The sequence below is a fragment of the Dermacentor silvarum genome, chromosome 7 (genome assembly GCF_013339745.2).
Source record: "Dermacentor silvarum isolate Dsil-2018 chromosome 7, BIME_Dsil_1.4, whole genome shotgun sequence".
Taxonomy (NCBI): Eukaryota; Metazoa; Arthropoda; class Arachnida; order Ixodida; family Ixodidae; genus Dermacentor; species Dermacentor silvarum.
The window spans coordinates 84,392,037-84,418,564 of record NC_051160.1 but is presented as its reverse complement, the minus strand read 5'-3'; the positions used below and the strand labels follow the sequence as shown (position 1 = coordinate 84,418,564).

The window sequence follows — 26,528 nt, the reverse complement described above, 5'->3', positions numbered from 1 at the left end:
GGTCGAGGCAGCTTTCTATAGCGGCGCAGCCAGCGACTTGACGAGGAGCATGACATCTATACGAGGGAACGCCCGAAGCAGAAAGAGCCTTGCTGGAAATTGAGCTGTGATTATGCAGTTGAAGGTGTACAAGTCCGCCGTTTATTTTCTTTTTTTTAAAGTCCACCTTTCACTGTTCCACGCCTGAATTGCAGGCACTCTGAAATTTCCACAACTGTATGTAGTACTATGTACCAGACTTTATATCTAGTACATGATGATGATGATGATGTACTACATACAAGGTCTGGTGAACCTGCGCATTGTACCGGCTTTTTACACATCTTCTACCGGCCGCTTGTGCAGCGCCGAACACTGAGTGTGCTTGTACATGCACACTGTCTGCTGGGCACGCGCACCTCATTTCACACATGGCAGCCACAACGCCACACTTTACATAACCTTAGTGGGGCCATCTCATTGTACGATAAATTGTCTCCTAGTTGCTTATTTTTTTACTTCAGTACTGGAAACGCTGATAAACAGCTTAGCTTGCAACGTGCCTTTTAAAATCTAGAGTAGTTATTGCTAGCGAAGGGAAGTTTGAAACACGGTAAACTGCACTAATTAAAAAAATTAACCGTGCGATTTATTCTCGTGCACTATCAGAGAGGTCCTGAGGAAATAATTTCGGCCGCCTGGTGTTCTGTAGTGCACCCGACGTACACGGTACAATGGCGTGTTACAAACTCATCAAAATTCGGGCACTGCGGTCAGGAATTGAACCGGCGATCTCGTGCTCAACAGTGGGACCGCACTGAGTCACCGCGCCAGGTACCAATTTTAGGAAGGCGTGAGGCCCGTAGCAGCAAGCAGCTCTACCATTGATCGCTGTTGGGGCCGATACCGTGTCGCAAAGTTTAGGCGCATTCCTCCCGTCCATTTTTCTTCAACCTTTCCTTGGCTTTCTCCAGCTCTCGATACTCCGCCGCCCGGGCAACCAATATTGTGCCGCACACGGAAACCACTACATCCCAGAATTACCTATAGCGTGCGAATGGCTTCATGCACACGACAAAAATAAGTAGCTGTTACTCGTTAAAGAATGAAACAAGAGAAAACAATGTAACTCGCTTGGGAGCCACTCACATGGGAGAACAGCTAAGTCTAAGCTTGCGCAGTATTGTCAAATACGATATGTGAGACCAAATTATGCCTGTGGCTGCTTCTGAAAAGGTCGCTGACCTGGCGCTGTCATACATCCACCGCCACCACTCGCAAGGCCACTCTAAGGATGCTACTATCCTATAGCAATGCCATCTAAAACTACCCCCCTTACCCAAACCTTCATCCCTCCCACATACCACTTCCTCCGAGTGGCTGGCCACCGCAACCACCCTTCACAACCAACGATTCCTTGCGGACTTCATTGGCGTGGCGCTGAAACACGCCGCAAGCGATGCCCTGGACTGAGGGCGTCGATGCATTTTTTTATCGCAGAATAAAGTGATTTCTCTCTCTCTCTGCCTGTCCTGATGAGGTACTTGCTTTTTGGAGCGCAATATATTGTGCCTTACTACTCATGAAGAATGGAAGCAACTCTACCACCCATGCAAACGTCACGAGAATGTTATACCGTGTGAGACAATGGCCACTGTAGCGGGGAATAATGCTGCTGTCACGCGTTTCAAGCAGCTACCATCAACGTCATTTTGCACTGTGGACTCTCACGCTCTTTTACTTTGGTTCTCTGAAAACGCCGACACCTAGGAGTGTGAACGGGGTGCTCGCAGACGTATAGTGCATGGTGGTACGCGCTTTGGAACCTTGGCTGACGGATTAACCGAGAGCTGTAGGGAGAGAACCGCTTTGGTCGTCTCTTCTTGTCCATTCGTTACGCTGCTCCGCAGTGAACCGAGAGATGGCGACTCTGCCTGCATACTTACCAGGCCGGCAACATGGCGCAGTGACCACGAGAGACCAGGTGTGGCCCGCGGCGAGAACTTGTCTCCTACAAGACGCAAATGTTTTGCCATTATAGAAAAAATGACAAATCAGAAATGTTAGTTTTGTCTGTCCCTATAGTTTATAATCGTTTAATAACAGCAAAACGGGACAGACATGCTGATGGCTATTTATCAGAGCAAACAGTCGGCTTCTCTGAAGATCACTACGCTAATTTCGATCCACTTCGGGAGTCTGGCAGCGATCTCCAATTACCCATTTCGATACGCCGGCAAACTGCACTGTCGAGCATCGACGAAGCGGGAGAGGTAGAGTGGAGCCGGCCAAATTTGTTAGATGACTTGAACAAGCACCGACTTGCTGTACGCCAGCACCTTATAACAGGAACAACTTAACACATGACTATACTATCTGTACTACCTAGGTGAGCTTGCGTTAACCTCGACTGTTTCGCAAGTTCGTTCCATCGTAACACGCTGGAAAGCAGAGAAAAACGGCATTTACAAGAGCTAGCTAAATATTTGGCTAGCTGTACATCCCCGTGCAAGCTCGCACTGACCCGAAAGCCTGCCCCCGAAACCCGCCCCAGCCCATGACAAGGTTATGGGCCACACTATCATGCGCATGTCCTTCCGGTTTCTGGGGCTCCAGACGCTCCTGGATGGAGACCCAGCCGTATACCTGGCGAGCAGCCTACGCCAAAATTATTTAAATTAAAAGGAAAGCCCAAGATGTTTATAGGCAAGAGTGGATATTTACCTTAACTGATACTGTGAACACACCGCGAGTATTAATGCGCACTGCCTACACACATTGCTAGACTGACACTTTAGGCGGTGAAACTGCAAGTTTTTCCTGACGACTGCTCAAACCCAAGCAGATATTGTGAGTCGAATCTGTATTCGAACTAGCCGTCTGGCAGAACACAGACTTACACGAAATCTAGCATTTTTAATACTTCCCTGAGTGATATCTCGGAAAAGAAATCATTCAGTTCCTGAATTTAACGGACACCTGATTAATAAAGATTAAAAAGAAAACTAAAAATAAATGATCCCGTTTCATGACAACAGAGTTCAGAAATTCACACAATAACGATTGATATCAAATTATTCCAAGCATTTTTATTCATTTTTTTTTCTTTCTCTCTGGTCGTATCTCATAATGCGGATCTGCAGGTATTGGCTTACAGCACTTGTGAACTATAACATTTGGTCCCGCGAAATTTAATCGGATGCTGCCCTGATTCTGTTGACAAATAAATCTGTCTCAGCACAGATACATACAGAAGAGGCGGGTGAATAACCTGTATAAATGGCAGTCCTCTCGCTCAGTGAAAATGCACTTAGCATTCAAGGCACTGAAAGATAAAATCTCAGTTTAGACAGGGTAGAACACTATTTTTTTTCACAGCTGATGCCGTCCAGCTACACCGTCAGGACAACTGTCTGTTTGAAACTATGAGTTAAGGTTTGTACATTTATGAAGAGCGAGCGAAATATTAACAGGACAGCACCGAGAGGTGCGTTTTAAGTGTTCACCAAGTGAAGGAGACGTTAGCAATACGCGCCGATGACAAAACAAAAGAATGTGCACGCCCGACGAGCATATACGATATTGTGATTTTACTTAAACCGCCAGTCCAAGGCCCGCGGTGGGCATTTCCAGGAAGGGCGACCGCCTCGCGCACTATATTTTGTAATGCCGCGCATACACAGAGTGTTTCAGCGAACAAGTTAAAACATTTTTAAAGGTTCCCTGTGGCAAATCGCACAATTCTAGTTCATGAGCTGGTCTACTCGAAGAGGTGGACATTACTTCTACAAAAATTTAAATGCGTAATTCACTAATTAATAAAAGTTATATAATTAGGTTTTTAAATAATTACCTTATGACCCATATTGCAATTTAGAAATTCTAGCCGCGGAGTTCGCGAGGCGGATCCAATTTAAACGAATTCTCAGGATGACACCAGTTTCGAGATATTAATTCTCTAACTTTGCCGAGAAATGCATTGGCCTTCCAGTTACTTTCTTAACAAAACGTCGTTTTATGCATTGAATCAGAAAAGTAACTGGAACGCCAGAGCTCATTGTTCTTCCTGCCTTGTTTCAGCCCTTTTCTCTGTGACCCCCTCGATCTTCGGCCAGTGCGGAGGCACGGCTGACTCGAAACAGAAGTTCTTTCTGCCGCGAGGCGAGTGGAACACCTACCGCTGAGCAAGCCGCCAGTGATGTAGAGGACGGCGCTGCCCTTCAGCAGGGCCATGTGCTCTTCGACCCACTCGGTGGAGCCCATGACACTTCCCTCCTCACTGTAGAAGAGCGCGAACATGAGGCTTCGCCGGGGCGTCCAGCGGTGGTGCTTGTGCATGTGGCAGAACAACTTGCTCTGGACCAGCATCTGGGCCACCGATAGAAGCGGGTGCGCCGAGCCGCGAGTGTCTTCGTGCGTCTGGCTGCCTATCATCACGAACCGATCTGCACAACAGACCACACCACATTGGCCGCCGCCGCTGCGTACAGCGAGCACAGGTTTATTCCGCGCCGAACTGACCGAACTCGCGGCTAATAAGTGAAACGTACCTCGCAACTGCGACCGCAGCCGCTTTTCGCCAATCGTGGCTACAGGAGCCACAATTGGATGCGCTTTTTTGTTATTTTTGGTTGCAGTGTTGAGCTAGAATTCCGTTCACATACGTGCATTGATGGGCGTGTTCTACGTGGCGGGGGGGGGGGGGGGGGGGAGGGGATATAGGATGGAGGGAGGCGAGCGGCTTCATCTTGCACTGCAGTGCTCCTACGCCACAGCCGGGCTGATGGCGCGGATATATTCCGGCGTATAAGGCGGACGCGCGCCACGCGCGTTACCGTGATACATACGTCGGCGAAAATTGGGTGCTCTACAGTCTAGCGGACAGCACAGTCATCAAGACCGGCAGGGTTCGGCGCACTTTGGCACGGCTAGCGTGGCAATCGAGCATGTCCTATCTCAAGAAGGCGCGATCTCAGCACGCTCGCTTCTGCGAAACCAAAACTGTGGGCGTGCCTACTTCCGTCCAGCCAAGCTAGCGCGCGATGCAGTCTGGTTTGATGGATTGGCGTAGCTGGCGTGGAAATAGAACATGTCCCATCTCACGCCAAAGCCACTAAACCGGAGTGCATCGCGCGCTATATTGGCTGGCCGGCAGCATGCGGGCCTACAGTTCGGTTTCACAGAAGTGAGCGAGCTGAGTTCGCGGCTTCGCCAAACAATAAAAAGCGCTCGCTCGTCACGCACTTATGTGCATGCGCCACGGCAATAGCTGGTAGCGGTGCTGCACGCCACGTTCAACGCGCCGAACTATACAGGGGGCAAATTTTAGGCGATCTTGGCGTCGCCGGTGTATCCTATCCGACTTCGCCGGTCTCAGCCTGGCACACTGGAAACGCTGGACCTTATAAGTGCCTTTATACACGCGCGGCTCTCTAGACTGTTGACGACGGTAGAACGCTAGTTTGGTGTTAAAGCCGAGCAGTCTATCTGCAATGCACTCGCACTCACACATTAATCCCAAGAGTGTGCGAAAGCAGACCGCGTTGAGTGTACACAGGAATACGTCGAGCGCTATTATGGGTACTCGGTTCGGCGAGCTTCGTTACAAGCATTTCTGTTGAAAATTTCTGCGCACACCATGTACACGCCCATAGGCAACAGGTTAAAATGTTAGAGCAAAAGATGCACCAACATCCCACTTATTCCATGTATTTTTCTGGGCTATATTGAGCAAGAGCTAGCGTGTTTTTCGACGCAAATTGTCTGAGATAATACTAATTCTAATCTCCGTCTGTTTACCAAATTTTGTTTGCCAACGTTGTTTTAAATGCGCGAATAAAGGAAAATATTTGTAGGGATGGCTGTAAAACACTTGTCAAAAGCTATGGCCTCTCACACTTCCCAAATGTCTCAACGTCGACACTACAAGGTTAACCTACCCACGCAAAACTAACTAACTGACTAAATAAATAGATAGATAAATAAATAAATAAATAAATAAATAAATAAATAAATAAATAAATAAATAAATAAATAAATAAATAAATAAATAAATAAATGTGTCCAACTTTACCGCATACCTGGTTCCACTTTGCCTCTGATGATGCCAATAACATTGGCGATGTACTGTTGAATCACTTCGTTGTGTACCTCCACCTGCAATCTGAACGTCAATGTGCCTTATCACTCCATCCGGCTATACGGACAGTGGGAACAAAGAATAATCATTATTGCGTCAGTCCATCATTGCCATCTCACACTCGTAATTCCGTCGTCGTCACAACTTCGCTCCGATGACGTTTTCACGAAATCGAGTTCTCGGGATCACTTCGCTTACAGAACCGCAGAAAAACATAACCCGTGGGCGGTGAATATACCTAGCTATTTATCTGCCAAGATCTTGCCTCCTAGCGTGTTTATCTCAGGAATCGTGTTTAATCATGAATTAATCCCAACGAACTGCGCAAAACATTTGTTTTCGACGGTGTGTTGACACGACTGAAATGTATATTTCATTTCATTTATTGATCCTACGGGCCCACAATAAGGGCATTGCTTATGGGGCTAACTAAGGATATGTTAGCCGAACTAATATCAACATCAAAGCAGACAATGCTTGTATTTGATGAATTGGAAGATAAAACAGCAACTTCAAGTGACTGAAGAAATGTCATTGTAGTGTTACATTTTTAAAGAAAAAACTTGTAGCACGGTTTCACTGTATAAGAACCATCAAGAGCTGGGAAAGCCTACAGGTGCTTTCTCTTATGCAAGTACGGAACACGAAAGCTGCGTGGAGTGAAGAGGTGCTGGCACTTTGAATTTACGTTAAAAGCCATAAACATATGGCAATCGCGGATCTCTCACTTTCACACGTAAGTACGTTTCGCTCGTTGTGGCCGCATAAGCTACAGCTTCGGAGTGCTGCGTATAGGAAGAACGCGCGTTAACCGCGACAAGCTCACTGGAGTGCTGACGTAGCGTTGACGAAGCATGGTATTCCGAGCATGGGGTCCCAGCTGTCGGGGCACGCCGTCCCGTCCAGTTCCCTGCGAGTAGAGAGAGTGACGACCATTCCGTGAGCATGACCTTCGGGTTGCCTTGCCGACTGCAACCTCCAAATTCTTCGAATTCGTAGATACAGCAACCTATGGGCACAGCAAAACGAAACGACAAAACGAAACCCAAAACCAAACGACAAAACGAAAAGTAAACGCGGCGCGGTTTGTGTTTCGCTTTCCTGGCTGTGCTCATCTGTTGCTACGAATTACAATCATCCACACTTGCACGAATTCGTACGCGTGCCAAGCGGGTGCCCACTAGAAGTCCCTGGCAAAATGGCGCCGCCATGTTACGCGCATATATTGTTCCAAGAAGCGATAGTGGAAGCTATGTCATGCTAGTAGAAGCTTGGTACACACTATGTCTCTCACAAGCTCTCTATGCATGTGTGCATGAGCACCTGCAAATGCTCTCAAAATGTATGCGTACGCAAAAGCTCGTTTTTCCACCATAACATCGCTCATGAGGCGAAGCCAACTTCACGCACTCACTTCGGCTTACATTCTGTCTAGCCTGCAGTTTGTGCCCAAGCTAACATGCCGCAGGCTTACAAGAAAAGATATATATATATATATATATATATATATATATACAGCGCCCCACTCCATTGATTACAGGCAAACGCCTTTCGAACGAAGTACTCCGGACATCAAAATTCTTGGTTATACAGGTCACCGTTTATATAATAGAGCAGGCTATGGCCTGTTCTTGCCTTTTAAGCCTTCTAGGTCTTCTAAGCCTGCTACATGTTAGCTTGGGCACCCAGTAAAGGCTATGCAGCATGTAAGACAAAGTGAGTCTGCGTAGCGGGCTTCGCCTTATAAGAGTGTTATGGTGGAAAACCCATCTTTTGTGTACGCATACAAGCACGTTCAACGAGAAAAGTGTCCGAACGTTCGTCCGTCCTCCGCGTAAGACGATCGCTTTCGAGTTCGCCCGCTGTGGAATATGACGACGACGAACGCGCGAGCAGTGGCACGAGCGCGTCTCCGTGACTACGTGAAGTGTGCAATCAGGCACGCACTAGGCACACCTTTACTAAGCCCGAACTGTGGAGCAGCCGTGGCTTCGGATGGGAATGTCATCAGCGCCCCTGCAGTAGTATGCTTGCCTCCTCAGTTTGCGTTGCGCCGCCTTCCGCAGCAGTTCGTGTGGCTGCAGTGCTGTCGCATTTACCGTAATGACGTCAAGACGACCGCAGCCGCTGAGTAGTGCTGGCGTAGTAACAGCAGTGTTGATTTTGAGCGCTCAACACCACGTCGTTACTATGCAATGCTTACGCATCATTCAGATGACTCCCTGAGGAGATTATACGTATTTTTGCACACATTATCTGGAAGAGTGTGCGACTGCATCCAACCTTATTGCACCGAGTTTCCCAACATGATCCGCGGCAAAACGCAGGAACTACGCAAAGTAAAGCTGAGCTCGTCGAATACTGGTATCACCTCCCTTGCCGTCTAAATTCTAAGTTAGATAACAGGATCTTCATCAATGTTGCCTTCATTGTAGCTCGCGTCCTTTCCGCCATGGACGGCGCTGAAAACGTCTTCGGTTGTTAGTTACAAATACATAATCGCGTCGTCATAAACTGCGACATGTTCATCAGCCATCGCACCCACTGATGCTTTAAAACAACCAGCGCACGAGCTGAGTGATTCCTGGAGCAGTGCCGCAAGACTGTACTTCTCACATCGGCACATTCGTGAAGTTCGTCACCCGCGCTGCCACTTTTAGAGCAAGCGCAAGGCGCACTTTGGTGAGATCTGTGGGCCTTAGTCTTACGCTCGTGTATACGCCACGCACGCGCGGTTAGGTTGCCTCCACACTTAAAACACAGCACACTCCAGGATCATCATCAACAACAAGGTTCATCATCAAGATAGTGCTCGTAGTCATCATCATCCTGTTTTATTCCAAACGCCCGCAAGACGGAGACGTCTCCTAGCAGTATCCAACTACCATTGTCGGTGCGGTGACCTCCAGACTTCAAACCCAACCCACTCGAGGATCATCATATTCGTTGTTATTATCATCATCCCATTTTATGCCCACCCTTGCAGGACGAAGGCGTCGACTCGCATTATCCAACCACACCTTGTCGCATGCCAGTCGACTCCACCCTGTGCCTACACATTTACTAATCTTACCATATCACTTGATAATGTGCCGTGCTCAACAGTCCTTCCCTGCGCTGCAACCTGCACTCAAACCGACATTTGATCGTCTGGAAATTCCCGCCTCACAATCCGGTTCCTCTGTGACTGCACGGGTTATATAATATTGCTCCTGTCTAATTCAAGAGGCTGACTAACGATCACGAGCTTTTGTTGTCTTTGAAAGCTGTCGATTACATTTTCTTAGTCTTTGGCACAATAATCCTCAATGGTGCCTATCTTAGTCTTTGGTACAATAATCCTCAAAGGTACCCTTCGACTTTGCCATTTCCAGTCCTAAATCGTTCGTTGCAAACCATGTGTTGGTGGCACCATAGTGCCTTAGAACCCAAGGTCGTGGGTTCGAGTGCCTTAACTCTAACCCATGACAAGTGGGAGAAAGAGTAATTGGAAGTAACAACGCCTTAGAATGAGTATCTCAAGTAATTTTATTAATGTCTCGTGAGCGCGCAGGCTTTCGCCTTCATAATCTTTAGCGTATGCTAAAGCCACTGTCACCTTTATTATGGTTTTCTTACGGAGCATTATTTTGATCTAATATATATATATACTGGCTGCCAGAAGCCTTGCGGCCTTGGCTACCGCTCACTACGTATTTTCGTCACATTTTTTGCGTGGAGGAGAATAAAGTAAAATCATTTGTCAAGTGAGTAATGGTACATCGGACAAGCGAAAAAAGCGATGACAAAGATGACCATGTATACTACGACTAAAACCCCACATGAATACATCAAAACTTTTATGTGAAGCTGGAGAAAATGAATCACTCTTTTGGGAGGTGAGTTCTGGGAGCATTATGGAACCCGTTTTTGTAGAATTTTTTAAGATATTCACGTACGCTTCCTCTGCTCCTATATCCTACGCCACCATGGTTACAGCATGAAGGTGCGAACCACGCTGTCAGAAAACCTACATTGGGTCTCCGGCACCAAGTTCTATGATGCGATGTGTACAGCTGCTGTGAGAAGCGCTGACAGGACGACTGGACCAATCTGAATGACGTTCCTACACGTAACAGCTGGGAACGCATAGGCCTTGTCTCAACGAGGTGTTGTTCGCGTGAGACCCGAGCCCATGTAAGCTCCGCTGCCGGTACTGCCAATCGTCGAGAGTAATTTTTTCACCCCTGTATGGTACGCACAGCTATTTACTGTGTTGTCGAGAGATATACTTCTTCGAAAATGCTGGTGTTGGTCATTCACGGAAACAAGGCTAGCATTTCTTTGCAAGTAGGCCAGACAGTCAAATACTCGCTGATTAAACTATTCAAACCCACGCGGAACGGACTTGAGCGAAGATCTAGAACGGAGGAGCTGGGCACTGCAATAACGGAATTCTAGTAGAACTTTAGGGCGCTTCTTACACGGCTTCCCGCTCTACAAAAATTCAGAATCGACAACGCAACTCCGGCCCAACGCTGATCCTTAGGGCTATCAAAAAGAAAGAACGAAAAAAAGAAACAAACAAACAATGAAAGAAAGAAAGAAAAAAGAAGGAAAGAAAGAAGGAAAGAAAGAAAGAAAGAAAGAAAGAAAGAAAGAAAGAAAGAAAGAAAGAAAGGAAACAACAACAACAGTTCTTTGTCTCCGTCTTGGCCGGTCAGAGAAATACGAGAAAGATAGATGATGATGAGGATGACTATGTCAAAGATGATGCGTCTCTCCGGCAGCCCCTGGCCAGTGAGTATATAGCTTAAAACGGTAAGATAATTTCTGGCACAAAAATACGACGATCAATACACGACGCCGTGGGGTGAGTCGTTTGTCTCATCTGTTGACGCTCCCTTCTTGCTTTGTCCTATAAAAATGATCATGCTTTTCTGAAAACTTGCGTTCAACTAGCCCGAACACGGATAATTCCTAATTATCGACTGTTCTCTTTCGCCTTTCGTTCCCGTTATAGGTTGTCCAATAACAAAAGCAATTCACCAAAGTAATCCCAGATGATTAGGCAAGTAAATTAAGTTTTAAAATGGTCGTGTTAATATACAGCTCCAAAAATTAGCAGTTTTCTCGGGGAGTAAATATAAACATACAATAATTTTACTAGCGATATCTTATGAATTTTATTGGGCCTGTCTGAAATTGCAGAATGAAATGCGTGAGGTATGTTCTTTTATTACAGCGAAGCTGTATATGGCTGGGTTCTCGCGGATCACGTTCGCGGACAAAACGACGCGTCGAACAACAATTTCGGCTCCATGTGCTTGGTGGTTTGGCTGCATCTGGGTGGCGCTTTCCCGCCAGTTGTGCCTTAGCACAGGTGTTAAAATGAATGATGGATGGCCAATTGTTATACTCCTCGCCACCGCCCATGCCTATTTCACAAGTGTCGTGATACTCGGCGCTGGCACGTCCCACCAATCATTGTGCCCCTTTGTCTCGAGACGTAGAGATCGCGCTAGTGCTGTTATCAGCAGTCGCCCTTTGGACTCACTATGGGACGGATGCCCGTTTAGCCATATCTTCCAGAATCCTGACGTCAGGATCCTGACATTCGGATCCTGACTACGCCGTGCAATGTACCGCGGCTATGAACACTGTGGCTAATACGTTAGTCTATGACGATGGGGCGGACTTGCCGCAGCAAACGCACTATTTGGCCATCGCGCCGGGCGAAAACAAGACGCCGGTGTCCTTGCTTTTTGACGAACATGCCGAAGATGCTCAATATAGTCAATAATGATAATATATCAATTCACTATACCAATATTCACTGTAGCAGACCCACCGTAGTCACAGCTTCGCTGCGTTTCATCTTCACAGTAGTGGAAAGGCTCTGAATTTTGTTTGTTTTGTTATGACTAAAGACGGAAAGTTTTCTTTTTTTTTCGAGTCAAACCAAGCCGAGTGTCGTGCATTATGGTTTTTACCAGTAGTTCAACTAAAAGCTACCCTTGTGAACAGGAATCTCTAACAATGACTCACTTCAGGATGCTTCTTGCATCGTCGTAGCTGATCGGCTGTGCAACAATCTGCGTCAGCTCGGCATCGTCGATCGCGCTACGATAGAGCCCATCTGCAAAATAGAGAAGACCAAGCAGGTTTCTTATTATAGGAATCATGCGGCAGTGTATATTGATGGACAAACAAGGCATGTTTGCACTAAATGATGTCAGCAAGTGATTCCACTTTTTAAAAATTAGGTGATAAGCACTGTGCTAATAATTACAGGCCACTATCACTTACTAGAATTCCATATAAAATCTATGAAGGCGTTCTGTTTTCTCGCCCTGCATTCTTTGGTATCTAACTCTTCTTCATCGAATCGGAACGCGGCTTTCGTAAAACATTCTCATGGAAAGCTATACCCTTCTCTCACAAATTCAACGTTATTCGTGACAAATCATCACAACTATCTATCTGACTATTTTTTTAGCTGGATTATTCGAAGAGGCGGACATTACTAGCACGAGAAATATTATTATTAGCAATAAAAGCATATTAAGCTAATTAACAGAAATCCACAACAGTTTATTTTGGTAGCCTTCGCAGAACCACCCGGCATAAACTACTTGCCAGAGTGCGTTTCCTCTTACATTCTCTCATACGATGATGATCTAACGCTGTCTCCTTAAGTTGTAAAGCATGTGTATTGAAAATAAATGTTCACATTGCGTGTGGATAGAGCGTGTGGATAGAGAGAATAACCTATGCGTGTGGATAGAGAGAATAACCAACTTATTCCTGCGTAAACGTGTCCCCAAGGTATTTCGGTGCCCAGATTGCATCCAACCTGAAGGCCACCTGGAGTTCTTTAACGTGCATCCTAAAGCAGGGTACATGGCGGTTTCGCATTCAGTCTCCATCGGAATGCGGCGGCCGCTGCTGTGCCACCTCGTAGCCACCAGCAGAATCCAGTAGCCACTGAGCAGCATCATCCGGTCATGAAAGCAATGATATATGGTCCCCAGCAGGCAATATTCAACGCTAATGGAGCCAGAGCGCATACTCCGCACTGCTTACCAATGGCAGGGTAGCCAGGTGTCAGGGGGTCCCCCCGCACGTAGGCGGCACTTCCCCTCTGGATGGCGCTGCCACTGATCCAGATCGACTCGGGGAACGGCTGGGTGTCGTCTCGGGGCGCCAGGTCGCTGGCATCCGGGAATACCACCACGGCCGCGGCGCCTCTCTCCTCGGCGTTGCGCACCTGCGCGCAATGCAGGCGCATACTATGTGAACACGGCACTGGTGTGTAGCGTGGATCACGACGCTGTCTTCATCGCGTCATGATCGCCGTTTCACATCGCTACAGCAGAGGTACAGACATTTTTCCAATGGGAAACTGCTTGCGTACTGCCACAGTTTTAAAGCATGAAATGCTTTTAGCTCCCTGTTCGGCGACCTCCAAGTGACCGTGAGCCAGAAGCCAGAGCCGTTATTCGGTCACTGAAACGAGAACATGCGCGCATCGTTGCGAGAACAAAACGAGGTCATCCGGGTAACCAGTCGAAAGTTACGAAAATGCGGTCTGTGCCCTCCCCCCCCCCCCCCCAATCCTTTGTACAGGACCGTATTACATACGGTAGATACTTCATAAGCAAGTTACGAAAATTTCTTCCTAAGCTTCAGTACTAATCCAGTCAATAGACGAAGTATAGAATAGTTACAGTCACGAATATATACAGAAGTACACTCAAGACAATGTACCAACCGATCCTGATCGCAACTCTACTCCAATTCTTCTAATGTTTGTTCACAATATCACTCAAGCTGTAACTTCTAGTACGCCGAAGCTTTATTTGTCATTTCCAATAGCGACGTTCAAAGGGCCGACAAAGAGGTTGCCTGTGCTCTTTTGAACGCCAGTGGTCCATGAGTCGTGAGTGGCCCACAACAGGAAGAAAACAATTTGCGTAGAATCTCCTCAGGGAGTTATCTGAATGATTCATAAGCATTTCGTGGTAACGAGGTGGTGTTGAGTGCTCACCGCCAACGCTGCTGGTAGTCCTAGCACAGCTCAGCGGCTGTGGTCGTCTTGGCGCCATTATTGTAAACGCGACAGCGCTGCGGCGACACGAACTGCTGCGGAAGGCGGCACAACGTGAACTGATGAGACAAGCAAACTACTGGAGGTGGTGGCGCCAGGTGTGCTGATGACGTTCCGATCCGAAGCCACGGCTGCTTACTAAAGCTGTGCCTAGTGCATGCCCGAGTGCACAGTCACGTGATGACAGAGATGCGCTCGTGCCACTGCTTGCGCCTTCGTCGTTGTCGTCTTCCACATCTGGCTTCGATGCCGCTGTTCATGCCAGCGTTCCCATACTGCCCCTCGCGCTCGTGCCACTGCTCGCGCGTTCGTCGTCGTCTTCTTCCACAGCTGGCGAAAACATTGCTGCTGGCCACAGTGTAGGATATATACTCTTTAGGTGGGGACACTCGCGAGACTCGATATACCAGATAACGTAGCAGCGGCGCGCGTCCATCAGCCCTGTGACGCCAGGGGATACCTATTGGCAGGACCATGCAACTTCAAGGCAGAAAAGCTTTAATTAGTTTTATCACCCATTGGTACAGCGATCGGCGCTTCGCAGGAAATCCGAAATGATTGAGTGACGCGCGAAAGTAGGCCACTGTGGATAGGTGACAGCGTGGGGGAGAGGGCAGGCGCGCGTTCCTTGTCCGCTCCAGCTCTCGCCTGCGTTCTACCTGGAGTTGCGTGATTCTACCGGTAGGTATCTGATGCCGTCACTGGGCCGATAGCGCTGCGCGCGGTGCTAATTTATCTGGTCAATCGCGTCTCGCAAGCAAGCCGACAAGTATCCCTACCTAGAGTATATATCTTACAACGTGTTGCTGGCTCTATCTTGAAAGCGATCGTCTTATGCGAAGGACGGACGGACGCTCAGACAGTTTTCTCGTTGGGTAACCATAGAAATTCTTACGCATTTAGAAGCAGCGACAGACGTTGAGTGTGCCGCACTGACGGAAGGACAAAATCGGTTGAAGGCGGCCGCACCACAAGCGGTAAAAGACGCCATATGGTAGTCATTTCATGCTTACATGTACTCTTGATTACGGGAGAGCCAGCATTCTTTTTTTTTTTTTGCTGGCTATGCGAGAACGCGCTACAAAGGACAGGATAGGGCGATCTTCATTTGTGTGCTCGCAATAGTCTAAAGATCATGTGCTGTGACTTCAAACAGTGAGTGCAAACAGTAAAGAGGTGTATAGTGAGGAGAGACTATTGCGCGCGCTGCAAGCTCAAAATACTTGTGTTCAAATGACTTGTGTTCCCGCTAGCGTACACAACCCGCTTGATCGCCAAAAAAATTCGAGAATTTAGGCTCTGACGCACGCAGAGCACTTGCTTCCAGGCTCTAACTTGAATCTCCGTTAATGTTCTGGTAGATATTTTCGCAGAATGAGCAAGCGAATGGATAGTTACAGGAGCGTTCCTCTGTTTGTGGGGGGGTCAGTCCTTCAGCTGTATTTCAATCGTAAACGCACGCTCGCGTACGTAAAAATAGTCACAGTATCACCCGAAAGGCTAAGAATTGATTGTGATAGCACATTAGTGGATAGTTATACAAAGTAAGGATATTAGCTTTATCGGCCGTGTAACTTGCAAACATTCGCTTACTAAATAAATCAACAAGCACGGTGTCACGCGCGCGCAGGTAAACATGAACAAATCTAGCTCGATGACCGCGGGAACTCCCTGTCAAAGCGCTACAGGCAGGAAGCGTGGCAACAGCAGCGAGCAAATGGACCTTCGTACTGTCTCTCACTTAACGCGAACTAAACGGCGAAAGCACAGCGCATACGTAGCTATCGGCAGCCGGCACGTTCACTTTGGCCGCATCTCAGATCCCTTTGAAGATGAGGCCCGTCGAAGATCACGCACACGTCGCACACGTCGAAGATCGCTGGCAAGTACGGCGGCCGCGCGGCCCCGCCGTAGGCAGCAGCCGCCACCGGAATAGAACCCCATCCCCCCTCGCCTCCCGCCCGTGGCTGTCGCATTAAAGAAGACGGCGCGCTTCCGTCCGCCTTCCTCCCTCGAGCGCGCGATAATGAGACGCGATCGTCGGCTGACCCTCGTAAGCTTTCACTCGCACATACAGCGTACGGCGCGAGGCGACGATGTTATCGTGTTTGGACTTTTTACGGAACATCATGGCGACGGCAGAAATAAGCTTGGAGTGTCCATATCGTTGCTATCGCAATAAAACACGTAATCTCAACTTTGGACGCATTATGCGGGAGCCATACGGATCGCGATAGCTGGAGCACTTAAGCGGATAGCAATAGGAAAATGCCGGGGAAAACGCGGAGACCTCTTGGCACATTAGAAACGGGTCTCCGCGGCATCCTGAGGCCAGACGGTTAAGCCTCCCAGGGATGTACGGTAGTTCGGAAGGGCGTCGATATTTCTCATCCGAACACGACTACGCGTACTGCTGAGTGCACTGCTTGATCAGATGTATTTTAAGGCGAATGGCCAAGATCTTACCTTTTAATATCGTGAAATAGTTGTCAAGACTAAACTGGAGCTATCTTTGAGCTGATTCCTTTATGTGTTGTCCCGCAATTTGTTTCATATATAGAGAGTCAAGCAAGTATGAAAAAGAAGCAAGATAATCGGTACCTTTTCTCCACCGGTAATCTTTCCAGACCGTACTACGATAACCTTGCCGTGCAGGTCCGCATCTCTGAAGTAGTTGTAGTCTTGACGTCTGCCGTAGTTAACGTATACTGGAGGCCCCTGGATGTGACAAAACGAGATGTGTACACAAAACGAGATCTGTACGCTGAGTGGCCTCTGTGACGGTAGATCGTTCAGTTAATGTACGCTCACGTTAAGAGCCTTGCGATGCACACTAGTGGGTCCGCTCACTCGGCAGTCATTTTGTGCAAACATTGATCCTTCCAAAAATCGAGTAGCATAAGTAACGCATCTCAGTGAAAAATGGCGCGGGCTTTGATTTATTTCCCCTTTCGTACAGGCTTCTAATATTGGTCCAGGATCATAGCTGGCCTTTTGTTACTGTTTCTATACTTCCAAAAAGTCTGTTTTGAAGACGGTGGTTGTGCTAATAACGGCTGTGACGAAAAGAAAGGATTGGTGCTTTCAAAGACAGGGAGAAGGAAAATTGCAACAAAAGAGGAAGAAAACAAGTTTTGAAGCAAGAAGAATGTAGCTCTGGAATACTAAAACACAGTTTTGGAGAAAGTTACAATCATCATTAAACAAAGAAACAAATAACGTTCTGTGTGAACCTTATGTGAACGAATTACACTAGCGACAGCCGTGGGGTCGTAGGGTTCCCCCTGATTGAAGACATTTTCGCAATTATCTGAGCAAGCCTCACTGCTTAGGCAGTGAGACCAACTTTTAAATGCGTGTGAAGATACAATCAAGACACGTTATCGCCCCCTACACCTCATATCAAATGGAAAATAAATAATAATAGTGCGAGTAATGCCATTACAGTAAGCGCGGTATCTGTGCTTGAGTGTACACCGCGTATTCCTTTTAGACAATATACAAGTTTTTTAATAAAAGAGCTATAGGCACAGCGAACGTAGCGTTTTTAGCAGAGGAATTCCTAGGTGTGGAATGTTGACGTACTTCGGCGCCAAGAACGGGATCTTCAGAAGACTCATTCACAAAAATCATTAATTCACTTTTTTATTAGTGCCTTGGCGGCAGTTTTTGAAATAGCCAATTTGAAGGCAGTCGCTCTTTAATGCACTCTCATGTTCTAAAAATTGTGAAGTCGCACCGGATTGGAGATATTCATCATGGAATTTCAACGAAATATCCAGGCAGTATCGAAACGAGCGCCGCAGGAGTGCACAAAAGGTGGCCCCGCTATCATATCAGACGGAAATTCTCCGTGACGACACTCGCGATAAAGTTTGAAACTGAACTTCTCGGCCAGTCACGTCAGCTACAGATACGGCAGGCTTTGCCTGGCAAGCGTGTGCGGCTGTGCGCCGGGTCGGGATTTGCCACGACGTGCTATCAGTCAACCTTCGCCCCATATTTCCTTAAGGGGTGTTTCCGTCAGACGAAACCGCCGGATGCGCTCGATTTCAATATTGCCTCAATGAAGCTTGGAAATTAAATTAGGAATATCTCGAATTGGGAGCGATTTTCAAGATAAAAAAATTACAGACGAAAAAGAAAAATTCAAGTGTATGCAAAATGCAACTGAAACATAAAAAGAAGAGTAACTGTTCAATAGAACTTGTTGCTGGGCGAGTTGGTTGAGATCAGAGGAATACATGGTTGCGCTAACCGGAAACCAAAGACTTAGAAAGAAAAGTAGGAAATGATAGTTCGGATAGAGTAACTGTCCCGTGTTCCTGTTATTGTTTCGCAATAAACGAGCCGTTTGCGTCTGCCAGATTGTTATTTGACCAGATATGAGGCAGACCCACGATCGGCGCTACCGTTTGGAGGCATGGATGCAGGTTGCATTAGCCATTAACTTTGTTACCGCTTCCACTCACTGCGACTACTCGGAATCGCAATAGACAGCCGCTGACATGTGTAAGCGCCGTGAGAGCTGTTGGTATTTAAAGGTGCGTTACTGAAAGTGACATCCAGTAGGCATCCTAGGCCGCGTGGAAGTTTCCAGAGCTAGGCTTTCAGGCTCATTGACGCTGATTCCACACATCCGTATCGTCATACTTTTCTTTCACGTCTCGTCCAAGTTGTGGTGGAGAGCTTCCCACTAGCGTACGGCACCCGTAAATCGAAACTCTTTTTTCACTTCTTCACATTGCTTTTGCATGCTTGTTTCTTGTCATCTACGCTGTTTAAGCCAAATAGGGCGGGGCATCTCCTTGAAAGATGGCTCTAACTGCATGCTTCATCCCTACTGTTCTGCTATCCATTCAAACCCTCTGAATTACTTTCCTTTCGTCATTACCTTTCACAGTACTTACCATGCGCCCTTATGCATTAGTTTTATCACCTTAACACCATTTATAAGCCTCTCATGCACTGACCCTCCAGGAAGACAATTACCCGAACACCTCCTGCATCGTCATCCTCCTCGCACGCAGGGTACCACCAAAGTATCTGGCCAGCCGGAACCTGGAGGCTGCTGATATGCGCATGGCTTCTTTCTGGAGCATCTTGTTCCAACTCATTATGAAATAAATAGGCAGACGCGATGACTTCGTATGACTGCCGAATCCTTACCACTTTATAGCTCAGGAGCTTAGCGTAATGTACTTGTTCTGGTTCTTCCATTCATATCACAGGCTCAGTATCTAAAGCACTTAATTTTGCGTCATCGAACAGGCTTTGCCCTCGCCTCTATTTTTAATGGGCTTTTAATTCTAAATTTCCAAGGAGTTGCTATAGCAACTCGTGTTCATTTATTCTATCATTGGCCGTATGCCCGTCATCATCATGCAGCGAAACAACGCAAGTAACGACATGTCAGCCATGATCGAGCAAATGGTAAAACTGAACGCGTACGCAAGTGTAGTTTAAAGCCTTGCTTACCAGGGCTGTGCCGCGGGCCGAGTAGGCCATGTATGCAGGGGGTATGTACGTTTTCCCCGCTAGCACCATGGAATCTCTGGAGGCACATGTTAGCAGCAGCTGATTGTCTTTGTACAGCATCACCTGCGCAGTTGTAGAGAGACGGCTCCTGAGCATTATCAAGCACAATTGTGCAGGACGATGGCTGGCGAAATAAATGCGAACCAAACTGCAGCAGCTTCTTCACTCAACTATTGGTCATTAAACACGCTCCTAGACGGAGTTTGTACGAAGATACGGAACAATAAACGGCTGGAACTGTGACTGTTTGCATAATAAAGAACCATTACAACAAACACATGCATATGAATGAATAAAGGAAAGTCTACCTGCTGAAAAAGACGCCACTAATGGTAGAGAGAAAGATCTTGTTACTCCTCGCCACAGTCATAGGAAAATATATGTGCAAAGCTGGAATAATTAGAATACTACCTGCGACACTGATACAGGCACGTAATGCAGAATGCAGTGATATAATGCCATGACGGCCTGCCAGTCGATTACTGTCCCAGATGTGATTTCAGGAGCAGTGCATTTTAACGAAACGTCATTAAATATACGTTTCAACCTAAAATGCTCGCACGACGGCTTCATAATGCCACCTTGAATACCCATTTAAAAAAACGCTTACATATGTAACACCTTTTTTTTAATAGACGTCTCAACACAAATTCGTAAGTAGTATTTTCCTGTGGCAGTCAATTACAGGGTACACGTGATGTTACACAGTGAAAAGAAGGTTATGTGAGAGGCGTGGATGATAAAGCGGAGATGGTATTATCACTAGCAATGGAGTTGTGAAAAAACGAGAATTGAAACAGAATAAAAGATTCGCGCAACAGTGTTAGAGGAATTCACCAAACAAAAATGACAATAAGCTGGCTTAAAATTTCGACAAACAGTAAGCGCTCAGCTAACGCTACCCTCAATGGCGACATAGCTATAGGACAAGGTACATAATCCTTATGGTAGAATTGCGGTTCAGACCACACTGTACTATGGGTTATCACAATAGGCGTTGGCAGAGGACTATCATTCGTATTTTTCTCACATTTATTTTGCGGACGACACAGAACACTCAGACACACACTTATCTCACAACAAAGGAAGCAGCGGAAAGAGTGTGCCGGAGACTGTTTCGGCTTTGGGTTGCCAAGTTAGAACGCCATATCAGTGAGAGAATGTATCAGAATATTATTCCGGTGTCGCGTTGCGATTGTGGTATGAGGGGTAATGTGTCTGAGGGTTGTGTGCATGTGGGTCCATGTGGTTGGGGAAGGGGGTGGGGGAGGGGAGTGCCAGGTATCTGGTTCAACGAGATGAGGTACACTTTCCGACACGTTGCATGCAGGCTTTATACGAGCCCTCCTCACGTTCAGGAGTTAATTTCTTAACTAATCGGGTAGAGATATCACGGACGAATATTACAGAGCTTTAGCTTAGGGGACGCAAGTGGCCTGCGTTAATTCTGGTAGAGTACTCCCGCAAGCCACTTGGTTGCCAGCAAAACCCAGAGAAGGCTTTGGTTGTACTATCTTTCAGTTCGAAAAATGTGAACGCTTGTCAAGCTCGTGTCATGGAGAAGGGGACGGTAGATTTCATGCTGTAGTACGGATATTTATGTGATGTGGGACATGAGGCTGTTGCAGCCAAGCGGCCGGCGGCATGGCTGTGGTCTAGAGTATAGTTCGCTTCTCGGGTGTCACTGAATAGCCGAAGTAACCTCAGACAAATGACGACTTCAAAGCCACGAGTTGACAATATTCAGGGCGCCTTCATCGTTTTCCCTGCGCGCCAGTTTTAGTGTTGATGCAATGAGAACATATATATATATATATATATATATATATATATATATATATATATATACATTGTCGCGCATTCTCAATACTAAATTACTCCGTGCAAGGCGTTATGAAAAAAGAAGGGGGAGGGCGAGTATGGGGCATGGTATTAGACATTCTTCTTTCTGGAGTTTTATGTGAAAAGCATCCATCATAATAGAAAGTGTATTCAGATAAAATTGTTAACAAAGTATAATTCTGAGTAAGCCTAGCGTCAGTTTTTTGCGCACAAACGGTGTATACGTACGTTCACTGATGTTGAAAAGACCCTGCGTGACGAAGGCGCCGCATCTGTGATATGGTGAGCTGCTCACCTTGTTGTCCGCCGTGTGGTTCGGTCGAGTCGTGTAGACCAGGTACCCGGGAAACTTCACCACATCCATGCCCATGGCTTTCCAGTACTTAGCCACTGCCCTTATAAGGCCCATTCCACCGGAATTTGTTGAGGTCAGGTTACTGCGAAGGACGTGAGCTTGATCTGTACAGGCGCTTCGCGTGCCAACATTCGCGCGAACACGACGGAGCATGGAGGCGCGACAACTGTGTTCGCTAGTATCTGAAAACACCGCGCAACAAATCTGACAATTTTGCTAACTGCCCTACACCAAACCATTCATGTTTATCTCGTTTTTCTACTAAAGTGGTTGCTTAAGGAAACTAATTCTGAAGGGTGGGTTTTTACACCATATTTCTTGTGTTTGTGAGCGACACATCCCACTTCTATAGCTACGACGTAGCCACAGTGCGCTCGGGTTCTTCGCTCATGTAACCTGTTATGGAGATAACAGAAGAAGACGTGTGCTGTGGTGCGAGATGCGAAGAAGGGCACAAAGCAAGAAAGATAAGCCGCTATTTGGCAACCGATCTGGCCTGCCGATTTGCCCGTGCAGCATTTAACCAGTTTTCCTATAGGTTTCATAAGGTTCCAATATGTATCAGCAGTCGACGCACTGATCTTTCAGACGTGTCACAAGCCGTGTACGACGCTACGCCGTGTCACGTGTCTCCTACTTATATTGGCCCGTCGCGACTCACGACGGGCTCGTGCATCGTCTTTCCCGCCATCATCTGTCATATCGTTCCAAGTTGAAAACACCTGTCGGTTGACCTGCCGCGTAAACCAAGATGACGCACGCAGAAAGTAGCGCTGCTGATTAAACGGTTAAGCAAACTCGCGCTACATGGGAGTTTGGGAAAAACGTTTTTCAGCGTAACTTAATTCGCAACGCCATTCGGCCCAACACTACATTCAGTGCATTGCGAATGCTTTTGGATTCACGCTTACGGGGGCAAAGAAAATCTTTAATTTTTTTTTTGTTTTCAATACAGTACAGCGAAATTTGCAAGAGCTCGTGTACACCACTTTCTATCCCAGCGCATTACAGTTCTTATGGTTCAGAAAAGAAACGAACGGGAGTAGTGTATGACAGTACTTTGGCTTCTAGGGAATATTCGCGTTCCCGACTCACGGCGTTAGTAGCAAACATGGCACATCCCTAGACGACAGACGTAGGTCGACGCATACGTAATTGTGGTTCAAGACTGATACTTTAGCGACTAATGTTCCTGGTAAAATGCATCTTACTATTTACGAGGGAAACATACGCGTATGACTGATATGAGTGGCACTCACTGGAACTGGTTCTTGATGACCCTCGTTGTGATGTTGTTCACGATGGCCCTGTAGATGCGGTCGTGCTGGTGGTACTTCTCGGTGGCGACATGGTCGTGGATGCTTAGCAGGCGGCTCATGCTGTCCGTTATGACGGGTTTCTCGCTCAGTTTGAACAGGTACCAGAGCATGAAGGTGGTCGCCACGGCAGCGAAGAGCACCCAGCAGATGACCCACTTGAGCAGTAGCCGCTCGGCGGGCGTGCGCGCGTACTGCTTGCGTTGCTGTATAGCAGCCTGGCGCACTTTTTCCGCCAGGCTAGGCGACCCAGGGCGACTCGGCGTCATCATGCCCATCGGTGTCATACTGACGCGCCTCTGAAGGACCATCGGCGGCCCTGCACAAAACAAGGCGTTCCAGATGCGCTTCGGCTCAGCCTCACTTGGCAGGGAAGGTACAGCAGCACAGTAAGCGGCACTTCGAGTTGGAACCGTGGAGGTCGGGTCGTTCATCTCTCAGGGAAATCCACTAGTTTTAGATTTTTTATGTCATTCATTCGAAATTTCGCTTGTCAGCTTATATACCAGTCACGGGGGAGAAAATAAATGTCATTTTTTTTCTTAGATGATGAATGAAAAGGCTCGACAGTGGTCGAACAATGGACGTCTCAGGATATAAAGCCAGAGATCTTCCTTGTTCACGCAAGTTCTGTAATCAAAATGTTGGCTAACCTTACTCGACCGATACTCATCATTTCGTCCCCGTCTTCCTGTGAACCTTTTTTTTTGAGTGAGGAGGGTCATTTCAACAAACAATTCTCAGAACAGCGCCAAAAGACGGGATGTGAAGGAGCAAAATACAAGCGACAGCACTGTCACTTGTATTGTGCTTCTTACGCGCTCGCGCTGTTCCGATAATGAACAAACACCAACTCGCTCAGCTTTCAATGCTGTTGAATGGAGAACTGCGTTTGTTGTACGGAGCAGTTCGAGTTGGGGAAGACGCTGTGTACTATACGCAGAATGCTATAGGCACCTAGGCTATGATTCTTCTAGTTCTAAATTAAAGTCATGCCAACAGGGTTCCACGGCCAAAACACTTTACGAGGGACTCCGAGGAATCACCGTTTATCGCTGGTTGTTTTGTCGAATCGACGAGAGCGCTTGGGGCATATCAATCCTTTTCGGCAGCCGACACTATATGGTCATTAGTTAACAAACCAAACGTGTGACAGTGTGTTTCTTGTATCGCGAAAGTTACAATGCGGAATTTTTGGAAGCATCGTAGTGAGCCAGTATCTGAAAAGACTATGAGAGTGGGTATAGTTTGCGGCTGTCCATATTTTTTTCTTCTTGCGCTACGCACAAAACAAACGGGAAACACAGGACATACGAATGCTTCGCGCATTTGAACGCGAAACTGATTCACACGCGAACATTCGACGGCTATCTGCTTGATCCAAGCAGCCGTGTGGCCATCCTTTGAGTGCGCAGCTCCGGTCCCACCGAGCACTGCTCGGCGAGTTATAGGTCACGTGGAATTCGAACTTGTTAACAAGCGTTGCAGAGGATTTAAACTGAAACCGCCGGCTGTGGGCGTAGTAGCCGGCGCGAACCATCCCAGACAGCTCGCACTAGAGGCTGCGCAACGCGCACTCTCTGCCACTGAGGAAATGCTGTCAATCGTCAAGAGTCGCACATTGCAGTCCCATCGTCAGTGGACACAACGCGCTAGCGTTATCATGCAAAACGTTTGGGGGTCGAGGGTGCCACCAGAAAGAGAATAAATCTTTCATCGTCGCCCGCAGCGCCCATACTTGTGCAGCGCACTTTACCATTCGAATACTGAAGCGCCTTGGCTGCGAATACATCTAGTTCTTTTTTTTTTGCTTTCATTAGGCTCACATAACCTGTAAATTATCCTCGACGGCACAAACTTAGCAGGCTCATGGCCTTTTACCCACTGCCTCAACATAATTCCGACATAGCTTATGCACATGTAAGTGTTTGACAACGGCCGCCATGGCGATGCCATCTCGCCGACCGATTGCTCTTCCTACGGGCTTGGGTAAAACGAACCAGGAAGCAATGAGATTGTTCCTTGGCAAGAAGTTGATTCGAGTGGAAGCACTCACCATAACCGCCGACGGGTGGAGGCGGGCGGTACATCCTGGTTGGGACCACTCGCGGAAAGGCCACCGCTCCAAGAACGATGCCTGGGTGAAGATTATGATGATGATCCTCAGAACAAATGATGATGATGATATCGTCCTACAATGTGGCTCATACCCACCACTGGGAGAATGGCCAGGAAGTGGGCAGCAGAACTTTTATATAGTATTTTAGGGAACTACAAGTCATGTGCAATTGAGCAATCAAAACATACAGATTAACAATTTTCCTAAAAAGAGCAAATTATAATAATAATGCTGGAATTTATCACAAAGCTATCACTAAGAATATTTATAGAATTAGGAATTTATAAACTTACTCTTTCTTTTGACTGAATCAAACGACAAACGACATCCGAGAAACCCCCGTGGCTTAAAACCACTACTGAGGCACCGAAAGTTAGTACTATTTCTAATGTTAAGTTTTCCCCTAATTCAGCAAGCGGAATTTCAAGGAATATTTTTCTTGGCAATTTATACCGGTGACATATTAAAAAGTCGCAGGCCTGCGCGGCAGACGCAGCACAGTCACAGCATAAACTGGAGGAGCGCCTGCATTGCAGCTCCAGTTTCTGCAGCACGCACTAGAGGGTTCGTGCCTTGCGAAGAGGCGGCATAACTTGCACCGAAGAGTAAACACAGTTGTCCAGACTACGCGGTGCACATGTCACATCCCTCGACCCGTGACACGGTACGATGCCGCGGCTCGAGGGATGTTGATGATACTCATCATCATTGATTTGAATCTCCTTTGAAATGAGGCGTTGACAAATGGTCACCCAGACAGCTTGAGTTGACCCCGTCCAGGTACACATGCGGCATGCAACTGCTACATGTCGGGACACTTGATGGAATACAGGGCAACTGCAACGCAAAATTTGCACGTACCGACGCTACGCAGCGCGCATGTCATGTCGTGACAAGTGGCTCGATATGTAGCTAATGATGATGATGATGATGACTTTTGGCATCCGCTTTGACACGGGGTGGTGACAAATAGTCACCTGGCCTGCTTGATTTATTAAGGCATGCTATACATGTTTTCGGTCCAACATTTTTGTATGCATGTCCTTAATCTTCGTTTTATTCCTCAAATGTTCTTTATCTCCCTTGTACCACTACCTATGCTGGATGGATGGATGAATGGAAGGATGGATGGATGCTATAAGCGTCCCCAT

At 47.1% G+C, this 26,528-nt stretch overlaps 1 protein-coding gene across 1 annotated transcript in view; it reads right to left on the bottom strand.

The window, feature by feature from the left end:
- LOC119459000 (N-acetylated-alpha-linked acidic dipeptidase 2) overlaps nt 1–25,405 on the bottom strand; it is a 29,057-nt gene extending 3,652 nt beyond the window's left edge. The window contains exons 1-11 of the mRNA XM_049671541.1: nt 25,315–25,405; nt 23,202–23,577; nt 21,883–22,024; nt 19,686–19,808; nt 16,809–16,925; nt 13,184–13,367; nt 12,146–12,236; nt 6,945–7,028; nt 6,060–6,142; nt 4,158–4,424; nt 1,926–1,990 (exon numbers count right to left, since the gene is read on the bottom strand). Of these exons, the coding sequence (XP_049527498.1) occupies nt 1,926–1,990; nt 4,158–4,424; nt 6,060–6,142; nt 6,945–7,028; nt 12,146–12,236; nt 13,184–13,367; nt 16,809–16,925; nt 19,686–19,808; nt 21,883–22,024; nt 23,202–23,577; nt 25,315–25,348 (1,566 nt within the window). The 5' untranslated portion in view covers nt 25,349–25,405. The remainder of the gene's footprint in view (nt 1–1,925; nt 1,991–4,157; nt 4,425–6,059; nt 6,143–6,944; nt 7,029–12,145; nt 12,237–13,183; nt 13,368–16,808; nt 16,926–19,685; nt 19,809–21,882; nt 22,025–23,201; nt 23,578–25,314) is intronic.
- Nucleotides 25,406–26,528: the final 1,123 nt, after the last annotated feature.